Genomic DNA, 16,723 nt, shown 5'->3' with positions numbered 1-16,723 from the left:
TCACTGCTTGGCCCTGGGCAAGGCTAGATGAGTTGGTACCCACTCCACTCACTGAACACATAAGGGTTGGCTGGAAGCCACGGAGAACCAGTATAGGGCTAAATTTCTCCCGAATGGAATAAAGAGGCCTGTCTCAGCCCTGAGGTGCAAAATCTTGACTGGATTATCCCAGGAAATTCTCAGGATACCTGGAAAGCACCCTAGTTTGCAGCAGTCTCATTGATGTAAAGCTTGAGCCTCTGGATGGTTTCGCCTTCTATGGGTGGCCTGTGCAGGTAAACTGGAGAAACACCTTGACACCTTCTGGGGCTGACTTACTTCCTCTACTCTTCCGGTTTCTTTTTGGGTGAGTGGAGGTGGTCTTAGGAAGATTGGAAAAGCCCCAAAGAGACCTGCAGACTCAGAGCTGTTCATGGTCCTTTGGTCTCATCACCTCATGGCACAGAGTCTTGTCCAGGGTTGCACTAGCATGTGAACACACCATTTCCCTTTGTGTAACCCAGCAAAGGGAAAAACTGCTTGTTACTTTTTTGAAAGGGAAGCCCTAGCCGGCCCTGGAAGAGAATCTTGGAGACAGAGGGCCTGCAGAGGAGGCTTGGTAGAGGTAGGAAAAATTCAGGAACGGGGAGCAGAAAGGGCGGAGAGGGGGCAGCACTGAGCTGAGGAGGGTCAGGGAGTGGGGTCCCCTCGACCCCATCTCTGCCCTCAATGTTTTCCTCGTGTATGAGGGACTGGCCTGGGGGCCTCTCACTCGCGGTCCCGCCCAGGGTGACTCTCCCTGAGCTCCCCTATTTGGCCGGCTCGGCCGGGCTCTGGGCGGGGCGGCGGGGCGCGGGGGTGGGAGTCCCGGAGGAAGATGCGCGAGGCTGGCTTGGAGGAGGCCGGCCGCCCAAGGCAGAGGGGTGGGGATCGGGGGTGGGCTGCGCCCTCCCGCTCCGACCCATTCCACAGCCCGCGGAAAGCAGACTCTGTCAGCTGAATCACTCCCCTTTCAGGAGGAGGGAGGGGACGGAAAGGTAACTAGCCCCTTTCTGCTTAAAAAAAAAAAAAGCAAAGGGGGATCGTGGGCAGCCTTGCAGCCTCCCTCTTCCCACTCATGGACCATGCACCCCTGCATCTTCCTGCTCAGCCACAGGCGAGGACTTGATTTCTTGAGCTGAGAGCTAAAACTTGTTGACTTTTCTTCTCCTCAACGACTGAATCATGCCATGTGCCCAGAGGAGCTGGCTTGCAAAGCTCTGCGTGGTGGCTCAGCTCCTGAACCTGGGGGCCCTTTGCTATGGGCGACCACCTCAGCCGGGCCCGGTGCGCTTCCCAGACAAGAGGCAAGGTTAGTGTCTTTTCTTTATTTCCTTTGAAAACCGCAGGGTAAGACGCGTGCAAAGTTGGTTGCTCTTTTTTTCCCTTCCCCCACTCAGCTGAACTCCGCAAAGCCGTTTGGCTGAGTTGCAAAGAAATCTGGGCTGGGAGCTGAGTAACCCTGGGCATCTCGGAATTCAGTGCTTAACGTGTGGAGTCCTTACGGAAACCGAAGGTCGGGTTTCTTGTACACTAAGGATGCTGCTGCGAAGACTCTAGAGTTAGCTAATAACCCCTCACCGCCTTTTTCTCCTCTGAACACTGCACTGTTTCAATCCCTATTTTTCAGACTGAACACGGAAAATGACTTTTTTTTTTTTTTTTAAATAAAAGTTCCAACCGGCCACTGGCAGTCATTGCTGTGTTTCTAGTTAGTTTGAAACTTCTGGTGAGGGAAGGGGAAATGCGATTCCGCCCCCCTGCTGAGTGAGTGAGTGAGCTTGGCTGTGTTTTCCTTTCCTGGAAAGATTTAGGGCTGTGTTGTAAAAATAACAGCCCTTTTAGAGAAAATTTCCTACCGTAGGGGCTCACCTTTCCCTGTTCTGTCTTGCTGATCGCCGCTGGCTGCTTCTCTTCCAGAATTTCATGAATCTCTCTAATGCGAGAGAAAGCACTGGAGTTGTGATGGAAATTGGTGATTATACTCGTTGTTGTTATTATTATTATTACATGTTTTTAAAATCTAACACCCTGAGCAGGATGGTGTTGTCATCTCTGCCTTTTCATTGGATTTGCAAGGACCAGACACACATTCCCATTTGGTGGGCAGTTCGTTGGGCTTCTGAGAACCAACAGTCATGGCAGGAGCCATGGCTGGTGTGGTTGGATGTGGGAGCACTCTGGTGTGTCAGCCTCCTGACTGCTGACAACAGCCTCCTGGGTGCAGGCACCATTGTTACCACCTCTGCTTTTCACACAAGGAAGCTGAAACCTGGGGAGTTTATGGGCTTAGCTATGGTGGAGTGAGGCTGTAAACCCAGGTAGCCTGACTCCAGCGGCTGGCTTCTTACAGTCAAGCAGCATTGTCCTAGAGCAATAATAGGGACAACACACACACACACACACACACACACACACACACACACACACAACTACACACACACACACATGCAGAGCATGGGAGTTAGCGTCCATTAAGTCCTGTGTCTGCTGACTGTGCTCAAGTCTTCCATAGCTTCCTGGCCCCCTTTAATCCCCAAGACCACCTGGGTGGTAGTTGGTCTGACCTTGTTGAGGATTTCTGCCTACGTTGCAAAGTTCAACTACAGCTGGAGAGCTCATAAGCTGACTCCCAGAGCCATCAGAAGTGGGACCTTTCGCTTTCCTTGGAAGCCAGAGCTGCAGACACTGGGGTGAGATGTCAGTCAGCCAGCACTCGCTTGTGTAAACGGTCCAGGTCCAGATAGATCTCCCACCCCCAAGTTTAAAATAGCAGCGTTTGTTGTTCTTTGAAAAACAGCCCTTTTGTGAAAAGTCTCTTTTGCCGGCAGCACAAACAAAGCTTGCGAGCACTTCCCAGGGCATTTGGAGATGGTTTGGTTCAAAAACACACATTCTCCTGGGCTGGTTTTCAGCTCTGCTTGCTCCACATCTTCTTTGTGAGTGAACTGAGCTCAGTGTGGAGCAGACTCCACTGGGACTTGCTTTCTCCTCTGGAATGCGAGAGATAAGTCACCTTTAGGGTTATGTGCTGAGAACGGTTGATACCAAAAAAGAACTGTACAGTACTCTGAGCTTATTGGCGATGCATAGATATTTAGATTTTAAAAATCATTTGTAAAAATTTTTTCGATTTTAGTTGAAGACCTAAATGTCAGATTTGAAACCATTCAATTTCTAGAAGAGAACATAGACAAAACACTCTGACATAAATCATAGAAATATTTTTTCAGATATGTCTCCTAAGGCAAAAGAAACAAAAGCAAAAGAAAACAAGTGAGACCTGATTAAACTTAAAAGCTTTTGCACAGCAAAGGAAGGCACCAACAAAATGAAAGACAATCGACTGAATGAGAGAAAATATTTGCAAATGCTATAACTGATGAGAGGTTAAAATCCAAATATATATACATATAAATATTACTCTATATAAAAAAAAAAACCAAACAACCAAAAAATGGGCAGAAGACTTGAATATATGTTTTTTTTAAGAAAGGTATATAGATGGCCAACAGGCACATAAAAAGATGCTCAACATCACAGATCATCAGAGAAATGCTCACCAACACTGCGATGAGATATCACCTCACACCTTTCAGAACAGTTATCGTCATAAAGTCAGTAAGTTATAAATGTTGGTGAGGATGTGGAGAAAAGGGAATCCTTGTATACTGTTAGTAGTAACATAAATTGGTACAGCCACTGTGGAAAACAGTATTATTTCTCAAAAAAAAATAAAAATAGAACTACCATGTGATCTAGGAATTCCACTCCTGGGAAAATATTGGAAGAAAATGAAAACACTAATTCAAAAAGAAACATGTATCCCAATGTTCATAGCAACACTATTTACAACAGCCGAGATATGGAAGAAATCTAAGTGTCCATCAGTAGGTGAATGGATAAAGATGTGGTACACATATACAATATACTCAGCCATAAAAAGAATGAAATTTTGCCATTTGCAACAATGTGGATGGACCTAGAGGGCATTTTGCTTAGTGAAATAAATCAGACATCGATGAATATCATATGATATCACTTATATGTGGAATCTAAAAAATAAAACAATTGAATATAACAAAACAGAAACAGACTCACAAATATAGAGTGTGAATTAGTGGTTACCGATGGGGAGAGAGAAGAGGGTAGGGCAAGATAAGGGTAGGGGTTAAGAGATACAAACTACTATGTATAAAATAAATAAACTACAAGGGTATATTGTATAGCACAGGGGAATATAACCATTATTTTGTAATAGCTTAAAATAAATAAAACCAGGAAAAAAATCAGATTTTAAAAGTCTTTTCACCAAAATATTTGTTCTCAATCAACTCACTGGTAGATTTATAAGTAATCCCCATTTGGTGCAAAGGAGACATTGTTGAGCAGATTTCCATTTAGAACTTAGAGAGAGAGAGAAACAGGGAGATAAGTGAGAGAATAAGAATGAAGGTAAACTAGATAGAATAGTGAATTCTTTTTTAAAAAATTTATTTAATTGCAGTATAGTTGATTTGCATGTTGTGTTAATTTCTGCTGTATAGCTAAGTGATTCAATTCCACATATGTATACATTCTTTTCCATTATGGTTTATCACAGGATATTGAATACAGCTCACTGTCCTATACAGTAAGACCTTGTTGTTTATTCATTCTATATATAATAATAATTTACATCTGCTAATCCCAAACTCTCAATCCATCCACCCCCTATTCCTCTTTGGGGTCTGTTCTCTATGTCTGCGAGTCTGTTTCTGCTTCATAGATAGATTCATTTATGTCATATTTTAGATTCCACATATGCGCATGAGTGCTCAGTTGCTCAGTTGTGTCCAACTCTTTGTGACCCCATGGACTGTAGACTGCCAGGCTACTCTGTATATGGCAGTATACAGGCAAGAATACTGGAGTGAGTTACCCTTTCCTCCTCCAGGGCGTCTTCCTGACCCAGGGATCGAACCCTTGTCTCCCACATTGGTGGGTGGATTCTTTACTACTGAGCCACATGGGACTGAGCCCAGATTCCACCTATAAGTGCTTCTAGATGATATTTGTTTTCTGACTTACTTCACTTAGTATGATACGCTCTAGGTCCATTCATGTTGCTGCAAATGGTATTAGTTCATTCTTTTTTATAGCTGAGTAATATTCCATTGTATATATGTGGGCTTCCCCATGGCTCAGTGGTAAAGAATCTGTCTGTGATGCAGGAGACCCAAGAGATTCGGGTTCGATCTCTGGGTTAGAAGACATCCTGGAGAAGGAAATGGCAACCCATTCCAGTATTCTTGCCTGGAAAATCCCATGGACAGAGGAGCCTGGAGGGCTATAGTCCATGGGGTCACAAAGAGTCATAAGCGACCGAGCAACTAAGCACACATGCGTGCAATATTACATTGTGTGTGTACCACATCTTTATCCATTCATCTGTCGATGGACATTTAGGTTGTTTCCATGTCTTGTGAGTAATGCTGCTATGAACACAGAGGTGCACATATCTTTTCAAATTAGAGTTTTGTCTGGATATATGCCCAGGATTGGCATTACTGGATCATATGGCAACTCTATTTGTAGTTTTTTGAGGAACCTCCATACTGTTTCCGTAGTGGCTGCACCAATTTACAATCTCAGCAACAGTGTAGAAAGGTTCTTTTTTCTCCACATCCTCTCCAGCATTTGTTATTTGTATATTTCAATGATGACCATTCCAACCCACGTGAAGTGATACCCAATCATTGTAAATTTGATTTGCATTGAAAAGTAAAATCTTTAAAGCTTTCTGGGAATAAGAAGACTAGAGCTTTGCCTTACTGCCTGCTGCTTCACAATTAATCTCTAAAGAGTTCCATTTCCACTCTGACTACATTTTTCAATTGCACCCAAGTTCTGAACTTTTAAACTTGGAAATTACTTCAGATATCATGTCTGCCATCCTTTTTATTTCTTCAGATGAGGAATGGGAGGTCTGATTGGTCAGTCAGTCAACATGCATTTATTGAGCACCTGCTAACTGCCACTCCAGCAGCACGTTGAGGGGAGTCACACAGGGTCCCGCAGTGGGAGGCAGACTCAGAACCTTGATGACTTTAAAGTTCCTTCTAGTTCTCAGGGGCAGGGCATGAGAGTCAACATTTTATTGTTTTTTTAATAATTTTATTTATTTATTAATTTTTGACTGCACTGGGACTCTTTTACTGCCTGGGCTTTCTCTACTTGCTGTGAGCGGGGCTACTCTTTGTTGACGTGCATGGGCTTCTCCTTGTGGTGGCTTCTCTTGTTGAGAAGCACAAGCTCTAGGGCACGTGAGCTTCAGTAGTTGTGGCTCGCAGGCTCCAGAGCACAGGATCAATAGTTGTGGCATATGGGCTTAGTGGGATCTTCCTGTGTCCCCTGCGTTAGCAGGCAGTTTCCTGTCTACTGTACCACCAGGGAAGTAGGAAGGACCATGGAGATAAATCCAATACTTTCTAGGACCACAAACAGGTAGATTGGACAATCTCTGCCTAATATTCTTCCCGCAGTGCTCAGTGGTGATATACATGAGTGTGTCATGACCTCCACAAGGCCCTCAACCTAGTATCAGAACCATAGGAAATATTAATCTTGCACACAACACACTGCCTCTCTTCTGCAGCTGGCAATCTGCCCTCAGGTTCATACGCCTTGTACTATTTTCAGGTCACTGGTCCTTCTATGATCTCTTTTGCTGCTGACGACTCCATGAAGCTCATCCTCTGCATGGGCTTGTGCAGAACCGAGGGAGAGCTACAGTGTATGTCAAGACCAATGTCATGATCATATGCTTATGCCATTTGCAAAAGATAACTTCTGTAAAGAGGAAATGATTTCAGATCTTAACGTAAGAAGAGCCTTCACAGTTTTGATATGGCATTTGTCTTCATTCTCATCAGCATTTACTGTCTGTGGGTTAGTTAACATAGGGCTGGTGAGCAAACTCAATTTCTACAACTTTGAGTCAAAGTTTTGAATGAATGCGATTCTTCACACCCTTTCCATGTGTGTAGTTTTCCATAATAGAAATACAATTGAAAGATTACAACAACACATGGAAGAGAATTATGAAAATAAAGTTCCTACTATTATAGAAAGTAATATCATTGTCGTTTGTAGGAAGGAGTCTTAGAAATTCAATTGTTCTCTCATACAGAAATAAATATAAAGAATGAGTATAGATTTAACTTAAATTTTACAAAATCTGGCAGGTCAATAATTTCTCACCTCTCTCCTTTCTTTCTGAGAGAGGGTAAAAGGTCGGTTGGTGGTTTGTATTTTCAAAAGTGCTGATAACAACAGGCTTTCCCCAAAGTTTCTCATGAAGTATCATCTAAACCTGTGACCTAGGGTTTCAAATCTAATCTTAAGGCAAATCAAAGTATTTGTGGCTTGTGTTTTACACCCACCAATCCTAGTGCAAACTATGCTGTGATTATGGCCTGTGTCAGTCCCACCCACAGCCTTGTTGATGCCCACCCCTTGATGTCTGGCTCTCAGCGGTAGACCCTTGAGAAGTAGTGAGGGCAGAAGTTAGGAGGGTGTGCTCTGGGGTCAGGTTGCCTCAGCCTGAATCCTCACTCCTCTTTACTGTCTTTTTATAGAGGAGGGAATGAAGGCTCAGACAAGGAACACTGTCAGTAATGTCCCAGACAATTGTGAGGATTAGACAAAACCAAGTTGGTATACTCAAATGCCACGTTTGATAATAGAATTGGTAAAAAAAAAATAGGAGTTATTCTTATTCCTTGACATCTTGTTTCTCCATCCCTGTCATATCCCTTCTGAGCTCTGCTTTCTATTGGCCAGGACAATAGCTAACTACTCCTCTAAACTAAACACCCACTGAGAGGAAGCCAAAATGAGCTTGGGCCTCTCCCCATCTCTACTTGGAGCTTTCATACATTTAAGGCCACAGGGGTCCCTAGTAGCCAAGTCTCTATCTTTAATACCAAGAGTGAGTAGCTAGTGTTTAGATAGTGAGCATTATCTGTCAAGCACCGTTCTCAATCTATTCCGTATATTAATACATTGAACTGTCACAATCAGCCTGTGTGCTGTGCTTAGTCAAACAGTTGTGTCTGACTCTTTGCAACCCTATGGACTGTAGCCCACCAGGCTCCTCTGTCCATGGGATCCTCCAGGCAAGTACTGAATTGGGTTGCCATTTCCTTCTCCAGAGGATCTTCCGAACCCAGGGATAAAACCCAGGTCTTCCCCATTGCAGGTGGATTCTTCACCATCTGAGCCACCAGGGAAGCCCCACAACTACCCTAAGATACTATTATTTTTATGCCCATTGTGTAGGTGAGGCTAGTGCAGTTGGACTGCCCAAATAAAACACACTCCATTAAGTAGCCTCCTAATTCCATCCACACCTATTGGCTGCTGTGGCTTAGCCACCTCCTTTGCAGTAAAATCAAGGGTGAAGGTGATTTTATCTCCTCTTACTTCACCAGATAAAGAGGCAGTTATTTTCTCCATTTACTGCTGAGTGACTTGAGGCTTCTCAGAGAAGTCAGCCAGTTCTTTTCTTGTCAGATCATCGTCCCCAGGGGCAATGTTCTCGCCTCTACTCTGCTGTACCCTCTGCCAAGTGCAACTGTTTATGTACACGAAGTGTGTAGGCTAAGAACATGATTTTGAAATAGGAATCTCAAGATTTTAATCTAAGTATGTTGCATATTGGCTCTGTGACCTCTCTTAGATTCTGTTTCTTTTTCTATGAAATGAGGATAGTAACTGAATCTGTGACACAGAGTCTTGTGCGGATTAAATGAGCACTATTGCAGCAAGTGCTTCCCTGGTGGCTCAGTGGTAAAGCACCTGCTTGCAATGCAGGAGATGTGGGTTTGATCCTTGGGTCTGGAAGATCCCCTGGAAGAGGAAATTGCAACCCACTCCAGTATTCTTGTCTGGAAAATCCCATGGACAGAGGAGCCTGGTGGGCTACAAGGCATGGGGTCTCAAAGAGTCGGACACAACTGAACATGCTCGCATGTGCAATTATAGCAAGTGTTCATTAAATGGTTCAGTTCGGTTCAGTCGCTCAGTCATGTCCGACTCTTTGCGACCCCATGAACTGCAGCACGCCAGGCCGCCCTGTCCATCACCAACTGCCAGAGTCTACCCCAACCCATGTCCACTGAATCGGTGATGCCATCCAACCATCTCATCCTCTGTCATCCCCTTCTCCTCCCGCCCTCAATCCTTCCCAGCATTAGGGTCTTTTCAATTGAGTCAACCCTTCGCATCAGGTGGCCAAAGTACTGGAGTTTCAGCTTCAACATCAGTACTTCCAGTGAACACCCAGGACTGGTCTCCTTTAGGATGGACTGGTTTAATCTCCTTGCAGTCCAAGGGACTCTCAAGAGTCTTCTCCAATACCACACTTCAAAAGCGTCAATTCTTCGGTGCTCAGCTTTCTTTATAGTCCAACTCTTACATCCATACATGACCACTGGAAAAACCATAGGCTTCACTAGACGGACCTTTGCTGACAAAGTAATGTCTCTACTTTTTAATATGCTGTCTAGGTTGGTCATAACTTTCCTTCCAAGGAGTAAGCGTCTTTTAATTTCATGGCTTCAATCACCATCTGCAGTGATTTTGGAGCCCAAAAAAATAAAGTCAGCCACTGTTTCCACTGTTTCCCCATCTATTTGCCATGAAGTGATGGGACCGGATGCCATGATCTCTGAATGTTGAGCTTTAAGCCAACTTTTTCACTCTCCTCTTTCACTTTCATCAAGAGGCTCTTTAGTTCTTCTTTTCTTTCTGCCATAAGGGTGGTGTCATCAGCATATCTGAGGTTATTGATATTTCTCCTGGCAATCTTGATTCCAGATTGTGCTTCCTCCAGCCCAGCGTTTCTCATGATGTACTCTGCATATAAGTTAAATAAGCAGGGTGACAATATACAGCCTTGATGTACTCCTTTTCCTATTTGGAATCAATCTGTTGTTCCATGTCCAGTTCTAACTGTTGTTTCCTGACCTGCATACAGATTTCTCAAGAGGCAGGTCAGGTGGTCTGGTATTCCCATCTCTTTAAGAATTTTCCACAGTTTATTGTGATCCACGCAGTCAAAGGCTTTGGCATAGTCAATAAAGCAGAAATAGATGTTTTTCTGGAACTCTCTTGCTTTTTTGATGATCCAGTGGATGTTGGCAATTTAAACCGTTACTATAATTGTAATCATTATATATTAGACAGCCAGCTTATGCTGACTCTCTTAAAAAACCCAGCAGATGAAAAGCAACTAGGTCCAAAACTGTAAATATATTTGCTTTTCTATTCTTTGGGCAATAGGTTCTGGGGTTCAGGCAAGTTAGTCTTTTATTTTATACCTGTCATGTTTAATTCTTTGGATGTATCTTTAGAGACAGGTCCTTGAAGGTACATAAGCTTCTCTTGAGAGGAATCAGCATACATGGGTACCGTTGTAAGTTGATGGTTGTATTCAGTTGAATTAGACTTTTTCTACCCCATTCTGCTCTCCACTGCTCCCACCCTGGGGGAACCAGAGATATCACTCTGAGTCACAGAAGAAGAGAGCAACAGGAGGGAAACTAGAGAAGCTGACGACATCCAACCTCAGCCAACCTGGCCATTCCTTTCCTGAGGTCTGAACGCGAAAGCTCAGAGAAGCTCTGGTTCTTACGAGGTCCAGACATTCCTTGGAGATGGGCAGTACAGAGGTCTGAGTCAATCTGCCTCCTAGTTCATGGTACATTCGCAGTATTAATTTGTGCAAATTGCCTTTCTTGTTTTGTTTATTTATGCATTTTGGTCCCCATTCTCCACTCTCAGTCCCCTGTGTAGAAAACTGTTTTAATGGGTTCCGTATGTATTTTTTTTGTTCGTGTATGTCCTGGCCTGGGAAAGTTTGTATTACTGTTTTTGCATGTACTTTCCCTGAATGTAAATGGCTCTGTATTAAGTTGTTTCGATTCTTACTTTTCACTGAGGATTGTTTTTAAGGTTTGTTCATGTTGCTCTGTGCTCTGGTGCTCTTAGTCACTCCAGTCAGAAGCAAGGAGTCTGGACTCTTTACTCTTAAAAACTGAGACTTTGTTAGTACCTAGGAGTGAAAGCTGTTTTCTGTCTCCTGTTTCCTTCTTTCTTTCTTTCCTTCTTTTTTTGAAGTATAATTGACCTCTGTTAGTTTCAGGTACATAACATAGTGATTCAATAATATTTCTATACATTTCAAAATGATCACTGGTGAGTCTAGTTACCATCTGTCACTGTACAAAGATACGACAGTATTAGTGACTGTATTCCCCACACTGTGTATTTCATCCCCATGACTCATTTGGTAACTAGAAGTTTATACCTTTTAATCTCCCTCAGCTATTTCACTATCCCCTTACCCCTTCCCTTCTGGCAACCACCTGTTTGGTCTCTGTATCTATGTGTCTGTTCCGTTTTGTTATGTTTGTTCATTTGCTTTGTTTTTTAGGTTCTATATATAAGTAAGATCACATGCTATTTATCTTTCTCTTATTTTACTTATAATACCTTATAAGTATATTCTATTTACAAGTATAATACCTTCTAGGTCCATTCATGTTGTTGCAATGGTAAGATTTCGTTCTTTTTTATGCCTCGTAATTTATGGCTGAGTAATATTCCACTGTATATATATGCCACATCTTTCTTATCCATTCATCTATTGATGGACGCTTACATTGCTTCTCTTCTTGGTTGCTGTAAGTAATGCTGCTATGAGCATCGGGACACATAAATCTTTTCACATTAGCACTTTTGTTTTGTTTGGAAAAATATCCCAAAGTGGAATTGCTGAATCGTATGGTTGTTCTATGTTTAGTTTTTTGAGGAACCGCCATACAGTCCTCCACAGGGTCTGCACCAACCTACATTCCCATCAAGTGTACAAAGATGTCCTTTTCCCTTTTCTCCACATTCTTGCGAACACTTATTTGTTGTCTCTTTGATAATACCTATTCTGACAGGGCTGAGGTGATATCTTAGCATAGTTTTGATTTGCATTTCCCCATTGATTAGTGGAGCTTCCCAGGTAGCACTAGTGGTAAAGAACCTACCTAACAGTGCAGGTGACATAAAAGATGCAGGTTTGATCCCTGGGTTGAGAAGATCCCCTGGAGGAGGGCGTGACACCTACTCCAGTATTCTTGCCTGGGAAATTCCCTAGACAGGAGAGCCTGGCAGGCTACAGTCTGTGGGGTCGCAAAGAGTAGGACACAACTGAGGTGACTTAGCATGCACTCATGCAATGATTATAGATGTCGAACATCTTTTCATGTGCCTGTTAGCCATCTGTATGTCTTCTTTGGAAAAATATCTATTCAGGTCCTCTGCCCACTTTTTTTTATTCGGGTTGTGTTTTGATGTTGTCTGTCCCATATTTCATCCAAGGCACAGATGAACTATAAGTATGTTTGAAGAGAGTTTTCTGCAAAAAAAAAAAAAAAGCTCTTTTACAGTTGTACCCCATTAAGCCCAGTTTTTTGAATGGTCAGCTACAAATATGTTCAGTGTTACATGCACACAAATGAATTGGTCACTTGTGATATGCAAGATTCTGACCGCTAAAGGGTTTGGGAATCAGTAAGATAATAAACAAAAGGCTCTGTAGAATCAGGCTGTTCTGGGAGCTACAGAAAGTGAGGACATGGTGGTTCAGAACAGAGAGAGAACTTTAAGGACTTTAGGAGAAAGAAGAGGGAGGATTTGAGTTGAAACTTTAAAAAATAAGCGTAAGATGGGACTTCCTTGGTGGTCCAGTGGTTAAGACTCTACTTTCCAATGCAGGGGGCATGGGTTCAATCCCTAGTCAGGGGACTAAGTTCCCACATGTCATGGGGTGAGGCCAAAAATTGTTTTTTTAGAACCCATGTTGTTGTTGTTGTTTAGTTGCTCAGTTGTGTCCGATTCTTTTGTGACCCCGCGGACTGTAGTCCGCCAGGTTCCTCTGTCCATGGAATTTCCCAGGCAAGAATACTGGAGTGGGTTGCCATTTCCTTCTCCAGGGGATCTTCCCCAACCAGGGACTGAATCTGCATCTTGTACATTGCAGGTGGGTTCTTTACCACTGAGCCACCAGGAAAGCTAAAAAAGCATACGATTATGTTAAATATAAGATTTTGATAGAGAGTGCAAAAGACATTGTAGCTGGGGAAAATAAGTCGAACAAAGCAATACAAGTTACAAAGTGCAGGGGTACAGCTGGAAGGTAGAAGTAGAAAAGTGAATTTTTTTCCCCCTTTGTCTCTCTCCTAGTCCCTCTCCCTCCCTCCTTTGTTTTCTTCTTTCCTTCCTCCTCCCCACCCGCCACCCCCCACCCACTCGCCACTTTTTTTGGCCTGAAGCAAAAGATTAGTTTATCAGCTCAAGTGGCTAATGGCTTGCTTTAGGTAGTCTGTATTGTGGAACCTGGAACCTGCTGCTTACTCTCCACTAGATATAACAGATTTCTTGTTTTTATCAAATAGGAAAGTGAAGAGGCAGTGGTAGGGATTTCAATTTAAGGAAATCAAAAGATGTGTTCATTCTGATGTGTGGAAGAAAGGAAGAAGTGTTCATGTCTTGCATTTTTGAAGTGGCAGTTTTCTAGATTCCACATATATGTGTTAATAAACAATATTTATTTTTCTCTTTTTGATTTACTTCTCTAGATCCGTCCACATCTCTGCAAATGGCACAGTTTCGTTCCTTCTTATGGCTGAGTAATATTCCATTGTATATATATGTACCACATCATGTATATACATACAGCTGATTCACTTTGCTTTAGAGCAGAAACTAACACAACATTGGAAAGCAACTATGCTCCAAGAAAAAAGTGGAAATTTTTATATTTTGACCCCATGCCTCTGAATCTAATATGTTCAGCTACCATTTTATTTTGTATATTTTATAAAAATAAAAAAGAAACATCCAAGTTCTTTTATGTACTCATTGCTACATTACAGAACACTTATACTATAACTATGCAGGGTTTTTCAGGGTCTACTTGATGGGTTTACTGTGCTTTTGCATTTTTCCTTCAACCTGACTTAACTGAAAATTTTAGAGGCTTTTACATTTCTTATAATAAACGGTGAAGCTCTGTGATTTGTATGAATGAATGAACTCTAGACATGAAATGTTCCTGTTTGCCATACTGATCTCTCCACTTTCCTAACCATATTCCTCATGCATTAATTCTCGTCTTGGTCTGTCTCAGTTGAAACATCTGACATCCAGAGCTATGTCTTGATGTCAGCTCAGACAGTCGCCTGTCATCTGTGAGAGAGCCCTGGGTCAATTTGAGTTGTTTAGGGAACTTGATGTGGATGGAGTTCATACCATGGAAACGATCTCTAAACTTCAGGTCAACAGTAGGATCTTGAAATCAGCAAGATAAAATCCAAGTTCGAACAGGAGTGTATTTGTCTCAATCATAGATTCAGCAGGGATCTCTTGGTCTTCTTTTTTTTTTAACTTTTTATTTTATATTGGAGGAGAGCCGATTAACAATGTTATAATAGTTTCAGGTGGACAGCAAAGGGACTCAGCCATACATATTCATGTATCCATTCTCCCCCAAACACCCCTCCCTTCCAGGCTCCCATATAACACTGAGGTGAGTTCCCAGTGATATACAGTAGGACTTTGTTGATTATCTGTTTTAAATATAGCAGTGTGTACATGTTGAAAGGATCTCTTAGTTTTATTCTGTGTTTCTTTTTTTCCCCCAGAGCATTTTATCAAGGCCCTGCCAGAATACCACGTGGTGGCTCCTGTCCGAGTCGATGCGAGTGGGCATTTTCTGTCTTATGGCTTGCACCTTTCTGTCTCCAGCAGCAGGAGAAGGAGAGATTTGGATGGCCTAGAGGACCGGGTGTACTATAGAATTTCACACGAGGAGAAGGACTTGTTCTTTAACTTGACTGTCAATCAGGGATTACTTTCCAAAAGCTACATTGTGGAGAGGAGATACGGGAACCTCTCCCATGTGAAAATGGAGGCTTCCTCGGGCCCCCCCTGCCATCTCAGGGGCACAGTTCTGCAGCAGGGCACCAGGGTCGGGACTGCAGCCCTCAGCGCCTGCCATGGACTGGTGAGTCCTCCTCCTTCTCTTCTCTCAGTCCCTGGCTGTCATGGCCTGGACACCCACTGTAAACAGGTTCACACACACATTCAACACATATGAATTGAGTACTTGTGATATGCATGATCCAGGCTCCCAAATAGGCTGGGGAGAAAGTGCATAAAATTAAAAGTCAATCCATCTGGATGAAATGGAGAGAATAAGGGCATTGAGGGTCCAAAGGAGAAGTTCAACCAAGAATATCAGGGCAATAAGTGGGGGTCGGGGGGGCGGGAATCAGAGTTGAGTCTTCAACCTCTGAGGCAGCTCGGAGGGTGTTGGTGACTTGTTGGCTGGCTAGCCCCTTTGGAGTTAGGAAAACCTGGACCTGGAATGGGTGTGAGGCATATGGTAAGGATGGTGAGGGACTTCCCTGGTGGTCCAGTGGTTAAGACTTTGAGCTCCCAGTGCAGGGGGCCCAGGTTTGATCCCTACTCAGGGAACTAAGATCTTGTATATCTCTTGGCAGAGCCAGAAAAAAAAAAAAAGATGGTGCTGGCCAGCAGCTGCTATGAGCTCACTGTTGATTCTTAGTTCAGTTCAGTTCAGTCGCTCAGTCATGTCTGACTCTTTGTGACCCCATGGACTGCAGCACGCCAGGCCTCCCTGTCCATTACCAACTCCCGGAGTTTACTCAAACTCATGTCCATTGAGTTGGTGATACCATCGAACTATCTCATCCTCTGTCGTCCCCTTCTCCTCCCACTTTCAATCTTTCCCAGCATCAGGGTCTTTTCTAGTGAGTCAGTTCTTTGCATCAGGTGGGCAAAGTATTGAAGTTTCAGCTTCAGCATCAGTCCTTCCAATGAATATTCAGGACTTATTTCCTTTAGGATGGATTGGTTGGATCTCCTTGCAGTCCAAGGGACACTCAAGAGTCTTTTCCAACACCACAGTTCAAAAGCATCAATTCTGGCTAGTTTATAATCAGACTACACATGGACCCTTGGGCTGTCAGTTGATCCCTTTGTGCCTCTATTTTCTCCTCTGTGGAATGGAGATAATAATAGCCCCCAACTCACAAAGCAGGGGTTGGTAAACTATGGCCCATGGGCCAAACCTGGACCACCTTTTGTTTTTATAAATAAAGTTTCATTGAAACACAGATATGCCCATGCTTTTGACTTACAACAGCAGAGCTGAGTGGTCAGGGTAGGGACTGTGTGGGACTATGAGGCCCCAAATATTTGATGTCTGTGTTTTGCAAGAAAAGTGTGCTGATCTCTGTAATACAGGACTATGAGTATTAAATGCATTCATATATATATATATATATATATATATATATATAAATTTAGAAGAGTATTTGGTAAATAATGGACACAATGAATATTGGCTGCTATTATTACTTATGTTTCTAATATACCAGGCACCTGAATGTGTGGTTTATTATGTGGTTTATGCTCATTGTCTTCTGTATAACATTACCCACCCCGCCACCATTTTGGTTACGTTTTAACAGATGATGAAGTTTGGAGATGCTGAATATCTTTACTGTGCTGTTGTTAATTTCAGCCCACGTCTTTCAGGTGTTCTGTGCTACATCTCAAAATGTGACCAAGTTTGTTTTTC

At 43.0% G+C, this 16,723-nt stretch overlaps 1 protein-coding gene across 2 annotated transcripts in view; it reads left to right on the top strand.

The window, feature by feature from the left end:
- Window positions 1–830: 830 nt before the first annotated feature.
- The window catches only part of ADAMTS12 (ADAM metallopeptidase with thrombospondin type 1 motif 12), a 370,221-nt gene continuing 354,328 nt past the window's right edge, over window positions 831–16,723 (top strand). Inside the window, exons 1-3 of one of the 2 annotated variants that reach the window (XM_081521437.1) lie at window positions 868–1,016; window positions 1,130–1,330; window positions 14,760–15,121. In XM_081521437.1, the coding sequence (XP_081377563.1) occupies window positions 1,204–1,330; window positions 14,760–15,121 (489 nt within the window). In that variant the 5' untranslated portion in view covers window positions 868–1,016; window positions 1,130–1,203. Of the gene's footprint in view, window positions 1,331–14,759; window positions 15,122–16,723 lie in introns of both variants that reach the window. The other variant, XM_081521438.1, reaches the window with a different exon arrangement.

This window comes from Giraffa tippelskirchi, chromosome 8, assembly GCF_054371585.1.
Source record: "Giraffa tippelskirchi isolate mGirTip1 chromosome 8, T2T-mGirTip1v1.2.pri, whole genome shotgun sequence".
NCBI lineage: Eukaryota > Metazoa > Chordata > Mammalia > Artiodactyla > Giraffidae > Giraffa > Giraffa tippelskirchi.
The sequence above is the reverse complement of the archived record's forward strand: the minus strand, read 5'-3'. Positions and strand labels throughout refer to the sequence as shown.